This window comes from Cyprinodon variegatus, unplaced genomic scaffold, assembly GCF_000732505.1.
Source record: "Cyprinodon variegatus isolate N-32 unplaced genomic scaffold, C_variegatus-1.0 Scaffold228, whole genome shotgun sequence".
NCBI lineage: Eukaryota > Metazoa > Chordata > Actinopteri > Cyprinodontiformes > Cyprinodontidae > Cyprinodon > Cyprinodon variegatus.
In genome coordinates, this window is record NW_015150681.1 from 441141 (window position 1) to 455894 (window position 14754).

General features: G+C 38.5%; 2 protein-coding genes across 2 annotated transcripts in view; one reads left to right on the forward strand and one right to left on the reverse strand.

Annotated features, from left to right (window-relative positions):
• Positions 1 to 520: 520 nt before the first annotated feature.
• igfbp6 (insulin like growth factor binding protein 6) lies at positions 521 to 6524 on the reverse strand. The gene is made up of 4 exons (XM_015381072.1): positions 5925 to 6524; positions 5056 to 5090; positions 4303 to 4422; positions 521 to 3304 (listed from the first exon to the last, which is right to left on the reverse strand). The coding sequence occupies exons 1-4, from the start codon at positions 6259 to 6261 to the stop codon at positions 3191 to 3193; spliced, it is 606 nt and encodes a 201-aa protein (XP_015236558.1). The 5' UTR covers positions 6262 to 6524; the 3' UTR covers positions 521 to 3190.
• A 1970-nt stretch (positions 6525 to 8494) lies between these two features.
• LOC107088739 (SPRY domain-containing protein 3-like) overlaps positions 8495 to 14754 on the forward strand; it is a 69016-nt gene continuing 62756 nt past the window's right edge. Inside the window, exon 1 of the mRNA XM_015381095.1 lies at positions 8495 to 8535. Within this exon, the coding sequence (XP_015236581.1) occupies positions 8495 to 8535 (41 nt within the window). The remainder of the gene's footprint in view (positions 8536 to 14754) is intronic.

Below are 14754 nucleotides of genomic sequence, written 5' to 3' on the forward strand. Positions count from 1 at the left end.
CATACTTTGGTCTGAAATATATGTAATAAGCTTACGAGAGAGCTAGCTTCTGTCTAGCATGGTGGGAGTATACATTTAACTGAGGCCCATATAATTAAAGATATTTGTTAAGTAAGTTCTGTATTTTTCCCATTTTAATAAAACATTTAAATAATTGTTTCATAAGGTATTTATTTATTGTATTGCGACACTCGTTCCCCTGCATACTTTTGCTCTCAATGTTACCTCAGTTTATTGTTTTGCTCGTATTTGTAGATTCATAACTTTAATTTGATCAAAAAGGAGTCAAATATAAACATCTAATTGCACACTCATGTCTACAAAAATGTATTATTTTGTATGAATAACAGATGTTTTGGATTATTCCTCTGCCACATGACTTCTATCGTAGTTTCTGTGAACTGACTGCAGTGAGGCTGTTTTTACAGTGGCTGCACCATCAGTAAAAAGATCTCAGTCTATCATAATAAAGGAAAACACTTGACACCTCACATTCTATTAATATATGTTTATTCTTCTCCATTTTTACTGTCAGTTTTATTTTTGTATTTGCAAACGTTTTACAGGCCCTCTGTGTACGGACCCATCACCACAGCACACACACTGGCACAACAAGATTGGTCAGAAACAGGATTAATTTCTTTTAGTAGCACACAGATTTCGGGACTTTTGCAAGGACGCAGCAGAGACATACCATAACACTAACAAATCAGACCCTTTTTCAATTTTTTTCTTTTATTTTACTGAAATCAAAAATGACAGCATGACTTGCAAAAAAAAATAAAACAAAGAATTAACATTCTTATTCTTATCCACTTTTAAAAAAGCATAAACATAAGAAAAATTAAAGGATAAACATGATTTATAAACAGAGGTGTGGACTTTGTCTCGATGACTTTAATGGTCTCATGGTGCATTCGGTTTACCTCAAAACAGGGAAATCAGAGTGACGTAATATTCAAAGTGTTCCCCATGTGGATGTTCCTATTCTCCAAATATATATGGCCACTTTAACAACAATCATAACAATAACAAAAACACTGATCTAGCACTGTGTTTTGGGCATATAAACAACATTGAAAAATATGGTCTTAAAGACACTTAAAAGCAGTACTCGTAAGACTAGGCCTGTCATAATAAACAATATATAAATTCATCGCAAGATTTAAAAAAATAAATAAATGCATGACAAATTGAAATGAGCTCAATTAACTTTGTATGTTGTTTTTTTTTATTGTGTGTCCCTCTCTATCTAATAAAGGGTCTAGATGACAAAAAGGTCTCACATCAGTCTCCACTCATCCCTCCCCTTATCCTTTCCTTAGTGTAGCCACTGTAATAGTGACTGAGGAGTAGCAGGCCAGAAAAATACGGATCTAGATTTGGAAAATGCAGTTTCAAATCTGAACATGTTAGCTGCAGTGATGGAGCAATTTGGAGTCAGAGCCGAAAAAAAATATTGTTTATTGTGAAAATTTCTGGGACAATTCATTGTCCGGCAAAATTTGTTACCATGAGAGCCCTATGTAGGAGGGACTACATGAAAAGTAAATAAGAAAGGACTGCTAAAATCAGTGAAAGTAGACTGTTTAACTACTGTTGATTATGTGAAAGTCGGGTATGGTCTCTTTGCTCTGACTTTACAAGTTCAAATTGCGACTTTTGGGGATGTCTCAGTTAAAATCTTTTACCTGGAAGGTAAGGTTTAAAATTCGGACTTCTAGTTGACGACTCGGCTCTTGACTTGATTAGATTAGAAGAGGAGAAAAGATGAGACTCAACTTTAAATAGAATACTGAGTTGCGAGTGGACTTGAGAATTTTAATTTGAGATCACTTGATGCACTCATTAATGTCAGAGTGAGAGAGAGTCAGAAATAGTGCACCTATACCAGCTGCCAACATGCAGAATGTAGGGAACACCCTGAACAAGCTGCAAGTCCCGTACATAGCTCAGCATGACCTGAAAATAAACTGTAGGACTTGGATTTGACTACAAAGACACAATAATTACTTGGAACTTTGGTAGTAATAACTTGGCCCCACCTCTGTTTATAACTGTTACATGTCAAGTACAGCAGTTGAATGGAGCTCTAATGAATGAACTGACGATCACGGCCCTAAAGGCGTCTTTAGGGCACAACACCTTCCCCCAACATGAAATAAAATAATCTCTGTATTTAAATAAAAAACTGCTGACAATATAAAAATACATGGCATTGTATTGTAGCTTCATTAAATAAATCAACAATTCATATATATTTATATATATTATAAAATATTATACTGACGTGTAGAAAAATATGCCTTACAACTTTTTTTTGAAAAGAGTAACAGCTGTAAGCTTTTTGTCTGCCACTTCAGAACAAACACTCGACCACAAAAATCCAACATATGTACAAAGAAACAACCAATAAGCAGTCAGAATGAACCAACGCATCCAGACACATACGCTTATTATTTTTCTGACTTGACATGTATTTTATATATCTATATATATTTGATACTATAGGATCCAAGCAGTAATTGATGGGCAATGCATACTCAAAAATAAGTTAATAATAATAAAAAAAAGAAATATCTCTGTCATTTATGGCGATATCAGTGTATCTTTGGAGAGGGGAAGAGAGGACGGTGAGGGAGACACATTAATCAGATGCTTTGTGTCACATCACCTGCGTAACAGTATTTCAGCCCACTGAGATCAGAACAAACACAGGCAGTGTCAGCTATCCTAAAGTGAAAAAGGAAGAAAAAGCAAAGAAAAGCCAGGACAAGAGTCAGGGAATACGGGGGCTTTTTTTTTTCCTTTTGTTTTTAAGGAGTAACGCGACTTGGATCGCTGAGGCAGTTCACTGAGCATTAATGTGAGCAAGCAGCATGTCACTGAGGCGAGGCAAAGGACGCTGCTGCAGCTGTTTGACATTCAGGCAGATGTTACTGTTGCTGATGCTTGATCTTAAAAGTGTATATCTTGCTGCAAGAGAGAGAGAGAGAAAGAAAGAGAGGACACAAATGTGTTTGTATTTCCCCCATAGGGAGTGGTTTATCCCTGTTACCTCCTGTCCAGGCAGTGTCTAGCACATGCTAAAGCCACCCGCCCTCTCCTCCCTGTGCTCCAGCTCCTCCAACCATCCAACACCTCCTCCTCCTCCTTCTCCGGACTCAGAGCACTTGGGTAGACCCATCCCTCACTCCCCATCGCATGGTAAAGGGCCGTCCTCTCTGGCATGTGAAAGCACTGGCGCGCCAAGCTCATCTACGCACCAACAGTGGCCACGCTGCATGCCCTTGGAGGAGCGGCACTAAGAGGAATTTAAGGAAAGAAAAAAGATAGGACACACAGAATTATTTATGTACCTATATATTTGTACCTTACTTTGGATTTATGTACAATAATCTTTACAAATAAAAATATTTACTGGGTGATATTCATCTTTGCAATACAGTCAGTTTGACTGGAGAGCATCCCTGCGTCTTGCAGCATGCTGCCACTACCATGTCTCACAGTTGATTTTTAATTGTGGTTTGACTTTTTTTTTTAGATGTTTAAAGCTTTCTGTGTTTTTTTTTTAAGTTTCTATTTAAGTTTTGTTGCTTTTCTACTGTCCAATAAGGCAAAAATTAAAAAATGGGTACTAGAGCAGGTGGCTCTAAAAACATCCCGTCTTCATTGTTGTGTAAAGAGGAATAACAGAACCTTCATGTATGAAGAAGCCAAAGGGGAGCCACCTTCCCCATACAGTAAAAGCTCTTGGTGATGCTGCTTTTTTTTAAAACCTTTTTAAGCAGGGAGACCATGTACATTTCAGAGAACACACCGCCTACTAGTGGCAGTGGTAAGGAAATTACACCACTTTTAATGTGTGGCAATATTACTACTATTGATCATGGAGTTTGCATAAAAAATGTTATGTAGATGTGTTACTGAAAGGGAACCACAACTTTTAAAGAATCGCTGTCATGTTAATAGGGCCTAAATTGAAAGTCAGCGCAATTTTAACCCTGATCTGACTGACATGCTCCACGGTGTCGGTGCTGATGTGAGTTCACCGATGGGAAGGGCTTCACACTACAGCTGGATTTATACAGAGAATTAGTTTATGCTCCAGTTCTGGATTATATTAAGGGGGATCGGAGTAAAATAAAGACAAAAAATATATAGATCAGTTTCATTCTGCGACACAATTGTGTTCATTTTTCAGGGTCATTACTGTGCAACACTGAGCAGAAAATGCCATTGGAGTATAGATCTAGAAGCCTGGAAAAGTTCCCTGGTTGTTTGAGATGTCAGAGACTCTACCTGCTTTTTCCTGTAGAAACCCCGGGTATCACAGTTAGGAATGTAGATGTCGCGGTCAGACTGGAAGACTGTCAGCTCCAGACCCCTCAGGACACTGTTGAGCAGCTTGCGACAGGGTGCCTGAAAGCAGCAATGCAGAGGGTGACTTTAAAAGCTCCAGGGAGGCAAAGAAAGAACCTGGGTGGCATTTGCAAGCCACTGTCTCCCCTCAGAAATCCCCTTTGATTAAAAAAAAGACAATTATTTTAGATTAGCTACTGTGATGTATCGTAATAGGCAGAAGCAGAGAATGTATGGTTATTAAATGTCACATATTATGTCACATTATATAACAATTTGTTATACAATGCCCCAGCTTTTCAGGTCACAGTAATGACTGTGCATTTTTGTGTGAAATGCTACTGTGTCATCTTGTTGGGTGCCATATATATCACTTCTAAACATACACACTGGTCTTCTAGTCAAGATAAATCTGCAGCTGCAGCAGCCGAGTCAAAACTTTCCCGATTCACATCATGCTCAATTAGTTCTGCCGCATAGCAGCACACATATCATGCACCATAATGCATGGCTTGTGAACAGTGTGTGTACATGCCGCTGCAACACCCCGAACAGCAGTGGATCTGTGAGGAGAGCTGCCTGAAATGCATTGCACTGCAAAATACATTTTTTTTCTATTTTTATTTCCATATGATTTTACAGATTTATTCAAAATACTAAAGGTATATTTATAAGACCAAAGCTTAAACTTACTTTTTCAAGGTCGCCAAAGTGTGAGGGATGCGGACCTGTGAGGAAAGGAAATGCCATCATGAGAACGTTATCATCAAAGCAGCAGAACCTTTAGACCAAAACCAGCCCCAAATCTCAGTCGTATTATATCAGTGTATCCTAATTTACTCTTTGCTTTGGACTGCTGCATTGTTGTGCAGAAGAACACGCTAAACAAGTCCACCGAGGACCTCCAACTGTGACCGGCTAAACAGGAGACCCAATTACAATCAGTACTTTTCCTTTTCTCGCCGGTTAATCGCAATGTCTCAGTTTGGACAGCAGATGGTGATCACTGCAATAAATAGCAGCCTGATCAGGATGTAGGTGACACTGTGACAGTTTCACATTCCATCCTAATTCCCTACAGAGAGGCTGTCTTGTAGGACACACACACTGTCATGATCCCTGGCATGGCGATGGATGATACATGTGGATGTGTTACTGCAAAACGTACATCCTCACCAACAGACTGGTGCTGAAACCAAGGGTGTAATTCTGACCTGTGATTTAAAAAATTATGGGTCAAGAATCTTAAAGACAATTCTTTTTTTTTTTAAATGAAGGTGGATTTTGGAGATGCTGTGATGCGGAGCCTAACGCCAGAGGTTGGCAAAGTCGCTTGTGGTGCACAAAATTTTGCCAGCTTTGAAATGTCAGACACTGGATGCCTTTTTTTTCCTTCGGGGTGACACAGCATCACAGAGACGGAAGAGCTAGATGAGGGTGCATATTATGGAGAAATGTATGTAGAATCTGTTGTAAACCAACACTGTATGTCAGGCTTAATCTGCTTTCCTCTAAATGCCCGCATGCATCTCTATGTGAGATTTAATGCACTTGTGTCTTACCTGTGGGGTGGGGCCTCTCAGTGGGACTAGTTCTGATGTGCTTGGCACAAATGCCTCGTCCCTGCAACAGAGCCTGCAGGGGGCTGTGTTCCCTGGGCGGGGGCACACAGCGGAGCCCCTTGGCACAGCTCAGGGTATACACACCGCACGGCTCCCCCTGAGCCAAAACTGTCGTGCTGCCGGCAACATTATGGTCCCTCGGGGGCCGGCCTGCCCCCAGAGGATCCTTGCAGGAGGGACAGACCTTGAAAGGGCCCCAGCGGCTTCCCCCTGCCCACGATCCGCAGTGGGCAATCAGCAGCAACACAACGGCCGTTAAGTTAGAAAGGAGAGGCATCTTCTGTCCAGGTCTCAGGTTCTGCACACTGTCACCCCCTGTCAGTTAAATGTGGCCGATGCTATTTCTGGATGGATATCACTCTGTCTTTTCCCCTTTCCTGCGTCTTCGTCCTGCTCCTGAAACAGTAGGTTTCCTTGGTGCTTTGCCGGCTGAGTCCTCCTGCAGTGCCAGAGGACACAAATGGAGATTGAGAAAGACACGGCAAAGCACCAGCTTTTAAAGATCTGGCGGTGATCGGGAATGAGTGAGAGAGGGAGAGAGAGCACAGTTATGACACCTTCAGGGGCTGGGACTCAGAGAGAGAGAGAGAGAGGGAGAGAGAGAAAGAAGGAGGTGGCAGGGAGGGGGAGAGAAAAGGGGGTGGATTATATTCCTTTTAGAAATTAGCAGAATCTCTCCACCCTTTCACCATTCATGGTAATCTGCTCCTTTATAGAATTGTGACCATCATCAGTTATGTGCATTTTCTTTTCAATGTCAAAGATCCTACTTGAAGGTTCGCCATGGTAACAAATACAAATGTTCTGCATATGGGTTCCCACTGCAATGCTGTTCCCAGCAGCTAAATCCATGGCCAAGTCTAAGTTTTACCCCCCTCTGGAATCCTCCGTAAAGCTGAGAGACAATATTTCCTGTTCAAACATGTAACTGAGCTCCGCATCTGTAGTAGTCCTTCATAATCCTTATGTTTGGAACTTAACAGAATACTGGCTTAATGACTTAAGTACTCGCCTACTGACACAAGTTAACTCTTAAAGTGCAATCAGCAAGATTAAATGCCTCCTGCGGACCAGTGAAGCACAGCAAACCTGATACTCCACCACCAGCAGGATGTCTGTAGCTACAGCGCTTTGCTTCAGCTCCCATCAGTGTCCCCTGCTGCTGTTACTAAGCACTTCAACCAGTATGAAAAGCATTGGATTCAGTTTAGTTGATATAGTGCCAAATACATAAGTTATAATCTCAAAGTAACTAATAAGATAAAAAGACATGATTCGTATCCAGCTATAGCTCCAAATTCAAAATGAAACAATCCAGTACATTTTAAGATAATAACAGGGTAACTTCGGAAGAGAAGTAAGCAAACTGATCCTGAATTTTTATTCTGCATAGCTCTGTTAGTACAGACAAGTGCATGGTTAAAGATTTATTGCATCAAAATGACAAACAGGAAGGTGGTTTCCTATCTAAAGCCACCGATTCCCAATAAATCTGTAAATTAATTAGGATCCTGTCAGAAAGATTGTACAGAGAAGTGTTATTGCTTCTGCAAAATGTTGGGGCTGAATTTATTTTCATCACAAATATCTTAGTAAAACTGTAAAGCTCTTAAGTTAAAAAAAACAACCTTTAAGGTCTGAGAGTGTAACGATATTGATGACAAATTGGATCTTTGTTGGATGGGTCCCTCTTTAACCCCATGCATTATGTAGCTTTTCTTGTCATGTAGGAGGAAAATAAACATTATTGAAATGTGCTAAAGTTCATTGCCAGACACTAAGACATTTACTCTAGTCTTATAGATCTAGAAGAGTGACCCGTTCCTGCTGAAACTGCAGGCTCTCTGAGGATGACATCTGCCTCACCATTAGCCGCAAGGTGTCCGGATTATTCTCGGCACAAAGGGCACAAATCACCTGCCGGCTTCTGTTCCCATCAGCTCCCCAGACTCTGCAGCGCACATATTAGGAGAAATGTTCCTTGGTACTTGCCAGAGCAGCAGGGGCCTTCTTTTCCACACTTCTTGGGATTATTCATCTCTTCCCCCCCAGGCAGCTCTGCAGTCTCCTCCTTCTGGTTCCAGTCATACCCCATCTGGCTCATAGTGTCTGTGTCCTCCACTATTAACAAACTTACAGAAACATTCTTTCACAGTTGCTATTATAATTACTCTAACTGGATAGTGTCAGTAATTTAAACCTCTAGAGATCATAATATATTATCACTGAAACAAACTTATCAACACAGAGTATATAGAATGAATTAATAAAAGACTGATAGCCCTATAAGAAGATGTTATTTTTTTCTCTCTCCATCAGATGAAATCAGGATAAACCCAAAGGGTCGCACACACACCCACACACACATCCGGGAGTCCGGATTGGTCAAACCTTCAACGCCGTTTCTGAACTCCTGCTCCTATTGGCTTTTGAAAAGAAGGAGACTGTGACGTCAGTGGGAAGCGCCGAACTCCAGTTTCCAAAGTTTTGTGTGATGCTAAGGTTAGCTGATGGACGGCATTGAGTCTATGTCCCCATTAACAGCCCACGGGTAAGCGATACACTCACCGTTACCTGATAGACTGATGATGTGAAGAACTACCTTCCGCTTCGCAGCGCTTTTTTATGTCGGTTTGTTTTATATACTGGAAACCGAACCGTAGTATGCTAACGATGCTAACCAAGGTTTAGCTTCTCTCTGAATGAACCTACTTCAGTCACCAAAGAGCACTCAGCTATTTGTGTAGATATTATCGGGTTAAAGAAAGGGAAAAAAGCTGTTAAATATCTGAATGAAAATTCATGTGTTTGTATTGCCTGTGGTCAGCTGGTAGAAGACCCTCGCTGTCGGAAGTAAACAAAGACACGCCCCCTTCTGATCGCGAACGCGAGGCTTATTTCCACCTACATGTATGACAATGTTTTATCGTGATTGTAATGCTCCAAAAATGGTTTATCGATGATATATAGTTGTAAATTGTTGTTGTCTGCCATGATACGCAGAAAAAAAGGTCTTTGACCACATCCGTAGAAAATATGATTCGCTGCTTCCGCTCCGGAGCAGCTGATTTTAAGCGATCCAGGCCCCAGTTATTCAGTTCCAGGCACAAATAATTAAACATCTGCCGTTCTAATTCGTAGTTTTTTTTTTCTGAGGACAGGGTAAAATAGTTTATGAATACACATACATATTCTCGTGCATCGTGCATAAAAAAAAGGTAAATGACAACATTTTCTCACTTCTTGTTTTAAGTAAATTAGGGATAAAACAATTTATCTGATTTACAGAATGAGGAGAAGATGTTTGTAGAAATTCTGTATTTATTGTAAGGCTGCAAATTATTATTTTGATAATCAATTAATCTGTAAATTATATTTTAGATTAATCGATTAATCGCTGCACTAAGGAACGGAAATGTTAGGAAAACTGTACAAAACGAAATTGTTTTCCCCAAAAAACAACAAAAGTTGTCTAAGTCTAATAATCGCATAGCGAAAGGTTCCTTAAAGACGTTTTTTTCACAAAATTAAACAAGGTGAAAAACATTCTACCCTTGTGGAGTTCTGGTTAGAGCATATTGACAGGAGAAATGGGTTTTTATTTGATCTTAAAAGCAAAATATTTATATATTTTTTCACTATCCCTGTATAAGTAGGTTGCTCTGTCAGCTAAAGGCATGTTTTTGAGTCTCTATACTACAGATAACAATTAATCGATTAATCTAGCCTAATAAACTAACCCCACCAGCCAGCGGCCAAAATAATTTTTGCCTGCGAGTGGTTTAGCCTCGATCAATGCCCCAGGCCCTAGAATTGGCCGGCCAATCACAATGCAGAGATGTGTTTTGAATTTCTGGATGCAAAGCAGGCAGGGTTTTGAGGGCGGGATGACAAAGCTGTGCGACACTGCACAAAGCACAACAAGGAAGATGGCAACAACTATTGAACCGTTCTCATTTCACTCAACTTTGGAATCAATTTTGGAAGGATTAGACTTGTTTTTTTTTATTTTTATTGAAACATGAGCAGGAAGAGGCTCTACGCTCATTAATTTTTAAGAAAGACGTATTCTCAGTTTTACCGACAGGCTGTTTCTTTACACCCCCCCACCAGCTTTCTGTCGCACTCCCTATGTCACAGTCAGTTGCGCTCATTGGTCAGAGCGTTGGCCAATAGGCACAGACATGGTTTGAAAGACAACGTGTTGTTCTCATCAACAGTCTTCCGATGTCTCATTCCTCGGGGCCAGACTAAATTACACATTTAACAGCTCATTCAGTCTGGTTTATCAGCCTACGATTAATCATGATTCATCCGATTATTGTTTCATCCCTAATTTATTGGTGCCAGTGGAACCATGTTGAGCAGGGGAATAATGGAAAATAGAGAAGCATGAACCATTTTTTCCCCACCCAATTAGATGCATATACAGGAGCTGAGCGTTTTGGCCGAAGCCGATCCAATACTACTGTTAAATGAATAACTCTATTCTTTGCCATGTGAGTAAATGCATCATGATAAATACTTTTTTTTTAAAAGGTTACAAATGAACACAGATATAAATAATCACTAGCTGCTATGTGTGCTCTGTACAATGATGTAATCAGTGTTGCAATCAGAAATTTGAAGCCACTAGATCCCTGTAGATAAATGGCTGTGTATAATATTAATAAAAGTAGAAATGTTTACATTGAAATGCTTGATCAATGTCCTTTATACGATATTCAATTCAGGTAATAAATCCATATTGGAGCCCGTGTTATCTGTCACTCTGTGGTGCTGCCCAACCACACAGTGACCGCTGAACATCTAGGGACCTGAAGATAGATAGATGGACTTAGAGCTGGACAATTATTCATTATCAATAGGGATGCACGATATTGGGATTTTGGCCGATATGCTGATATTTTAAAACTCATGTAGCCGATAACCGATATCGATACCTATGTTAAAGCTGGACAAAAATAAGTAGTCATTGAAAATAGCAGTTTTGTTATCCATTTCTGACACTTTGAAAAATAATATACTCAAATATATTTTCATATGCTGATATCAAATTGATTTTTGAAAACGCGGTATCAATCTATTTTACTTTCAAAATCTCGTGAAATTTCCTCGTTCTGTTACAAACTCTCGTGATATCTTGCAAATTCTTGTGAGATTTTGTTAGTAAAATAGATCGATACCGCGTCAATATATCAACATATAAAAATATGGCAAAAATTTGTGAATTTTCGGGGGATTTCGAAGCATAACAATGACATATAGCAATATTTCATTAGTAAAAGAGATTGATATGGTGTTTTTAAATGGCAATATATCAGCAAATGAAGATATTGTGATATTTTAATGTATCAATATTTTTTCCCTCATCTGTAGAAGTTTTTAAGTCTGTAAAAAATAAGTTTTTGAGGAAGAAGAAGAAGTACTTTTTTTTTTTTAGACTTTAGAAACTCAGAAGCTGATCAAATATCGGCTTAAATATCGGTGGGGTGGCCGATGTCCGATATTCAGTTTTAAGGCCGATACAGGCCGATACCGAAAAGGGGCAGATTATATCGTGCATCCCTAATTATCAATATAATAAAAATTAGAGCTTGGACTTTAATGCATTAATTTTAATTAGTTAGAAACATTTTTTTTTATTATTGTAAAATTTAAATATGGCCGATACTTTAAAAAAATGTTACTCAATTACATTTTCTTATATACATTTCACAAATTCTGAATCGGGACCCGATTCTATTTACATTGTTGAGGAACTTCAGCAGGAGCAGAACACACCACACTGCTCAAACCAAATGCCCTTAATCAGTATGGACATCTAAGCTACAGCAGAAGTGCCTCAGGAGTCGCCAAAATAAGGGCTATCTGAATTGTTGTTGATTCCAGATGTGTGTAGTAGTTCCCATTAATTTTGCCTGTAAAGCAGGAAGAATGTCCTACATCACGGTGGCTTACCCCACCGTGATGTCACCGCCAGAGAAAGGGATATATATATATATTTATATTTATAACTCTTCCTCACCCATCGCGGGTGGCTTCCCCCCCCTTTTTTTTCCCTCCAAGCTCGGGTCCTCTTCTTTTTTTACAATGTTGGTATAATTCTGCTCTAAGTTTGTTACTCTGTCAGCTAAAGGCATATTTTAGAACATCTATACTCTATGTACGAGATAGCAACTAATTAATTAAATTAGTTGACGATTATTTCAATTATATTCATATAAATATATTTATTCAAAATGAATGTCATGATTTTCATTCAACACTTTTGTCAATTTCAATTTATTTTACTGGTAGCTGATTATTTTCTGTCTTTAATGGAAGTGTATACAAACTTTTAAGCATAACATTTTATATATATGCACAACCTTATATATTTTCTATGATGTAGTTAGTTTGAGCAGCAGTTTATTTACCACTAAAGGGAGATGTTAAAAAAAAGCTGATGAGAAAGGCTGCTCTGTTCTTTGACCCAATCCTCTCATATTATATGATCTTTTTTGGACATTGTCTCCCATCATGTATTAAACATTTGGAAAAGCAAAGACATCCTTCAGTGACTGATGTCTGCGTTCTTTTAATTGTATGGAGTGGGGCTAACATTTTGGGTTTCGGTCCATGAGATTTCCATAGTATTTTATTGGAATTCGGGCCTATTTGTTTTGATAGAACTGGAATAATCAATTTTGCAGTTTGCTCAGGGTTTACATTCAGTTTTGTGGCTGTTGTCTTGAGATGAAGCTTCATTTTTTCAATTTAATTTTCTCATTACGCTCGTGAGTTTCTGTGGGAATGCTAATGTTCAACACGCATCAGCAGGATTTCTTTCTTAGTGCTAAAATGGAGGGAAACCAGACTAATTTTCTTGTTTCTTGAAGACGATTCACCTTAAAACTAAGGAAACTTTTCGCAAGAAGAAAAAAAATGTCAGGATTAAAACTGCCTGTAGTTCTTTATGGAAGAGGATTAGGGCCACTGGAAAAAAAAGTTAACTGATTTTTAAGTTTTATTTCAGTTTAATATGAGAAAAAAGTCAGAATTCAGAATTTTTTCTCAGAATTCTGACTTTTTTATTGTCCGAATTCAGTCAGAATTCTGAGATTAAAGTCAGAATTCTAAGAAAAAATTCTGAATTCTGACTTTTTTCTCATACTAAACTGAAATAAAGTTAACTTTTTTTTTTTTTCCAGTGGCCCTAATCCTCTTCCGTAGTTCTTAGACACAGTGACCTCAAGATAATACATTACAAGCTCTTAAACATTAAACTATTAAGCTTTGAATGTTATGGATTTCATTTTATGATGGTCAAATTCTGGATCGGTTTAAAAAAATAAAACACATATAACAACATATGAATGAAAATTTTCTTTAATTTAAAGATCTTCTAAGTTACCAAAGGCTGATAAAGCTGAATACATGTTGTTGTTTTATACTGGCTGATGTTAAGCTAACATCTTTTATTTTCAATTTCAGATCCAGGTGCTTGGATTTCTTTTTTTCCTCTCACTTACTGAATCTTCACTGATTCATTACATGTTTTAAATATATCAAAACAACACATTAAAGCTGTCATTTATATCTATTTACAAAAACAGAATGAAGATTTAAAGCACCACTTAAGAAAATTTTGGCTTCAATTTATCCTTCTTTAACTCCCTTTGATGGTAATCTAAGTCTTTATTAGGCGATTGAGTGCTCTGTCATTTCCCGCTACTGGCTATAGTAGTTAAAAAAAACCCATTAGTGGTGTAAAAACCTGCAAGTTTCTGTGCCATTGACCCGGTGGCAGTTTGGCAGATCTGTACTCGCATTTAGATGAACAGCTTTAAAGCAAGCCAATAAAAAGCCACTGGCATCAGTTGCCAGACACCCAATGCTGCACTAGCCTTCGATGTTTATGGCGTCAAAAAGGCAAAGAAAACCTTTGTCAGAAGGAGAAAAGAGAGAGCGAGAATCAGAACGGGACAGGGCTCAGAAGAGTGAATTCGGGCAAGGTGTTTGCTCTGTGGTGAAACTAAACACAAAAACATGGTTGAAAAGTATTTTATACCCCTTATTAGACTTGTAGTACCATATGTGCAAACCTCTGTTAGCATCACTATTGTGACTTTAGAGTAATCGGTTTTTAGCATTCCACTATAGAACATGGAGAGACGGAATCACGTTATAAGAACAAATAATAAACATTTTACTGGGAGGCAGACTATACTTCACCGACTTGCATAAAAGAAAAAATTGCTGCAAAAAATCTGCTGCACAGTATTTTACATCAGATATTATACCTTACTACCAACCTCTTCAGACATTTGCTCATGACGATATGCATCTTCAAGCTGCATAGGAAGTGATAACGCTGTAGCTGTAGAGTACGCGACTGACTGGAGTTGTTTTCAACAGTGCAGTTTTTTAAAGGTCCTGTAGCGGGTGGGTGACTGGAAAATTACTTGATGATGCTTTAAAGTTTCCAGAATGTGTTTTAAAGAACCATAATTTTGTTTGGGGTATTTAGTTTGTTATTTGAAATGTCCGAAGTTTTTCTAAACTGGCCCAGATGCTTCTACCGCACCAACCAACACCACACAATTGAAATGATAGAAGCCTGTTTTAGTATTTGTAGAATGGATGATAAGATTTGGCTATTATTCAAATAGGTGTAGAATTGAAACTTTTAGTTTTTTTTTTTTTTTTTTTATAGTTGGAAAAATCTCAAATTTGGAGCCTTTAAAAGTTTTGAATCCTACATAAAGAACGATGAATAGGAACCCTG

Excerpts from the sequence above, each read along its gene's own strand:
- igfbp6 (XM_015381072.1), bottom strand. The coding sequence starts at position 6,261 with ATGCCTCTCCTTTCTAACTTAACGGCCGTTGTGTTGCTGCTGATTGCC. Across the intron at positions 5,091-5,924 it reads TGAGAGGCCCCACCCCACAG|GTCCGCATCCCTCACACTTT; the intron begins GTAAGACACAAG and ends CTTTCCTCACAG. Across the intron at positions 4,423-5,055 it reads ACTTTGGCGACCTTGAAAAA|GCACCCTGTCGCAAGCTGCT; the intron begins GTAAGTTTAAGC and ends TGCTGCTTTCAG.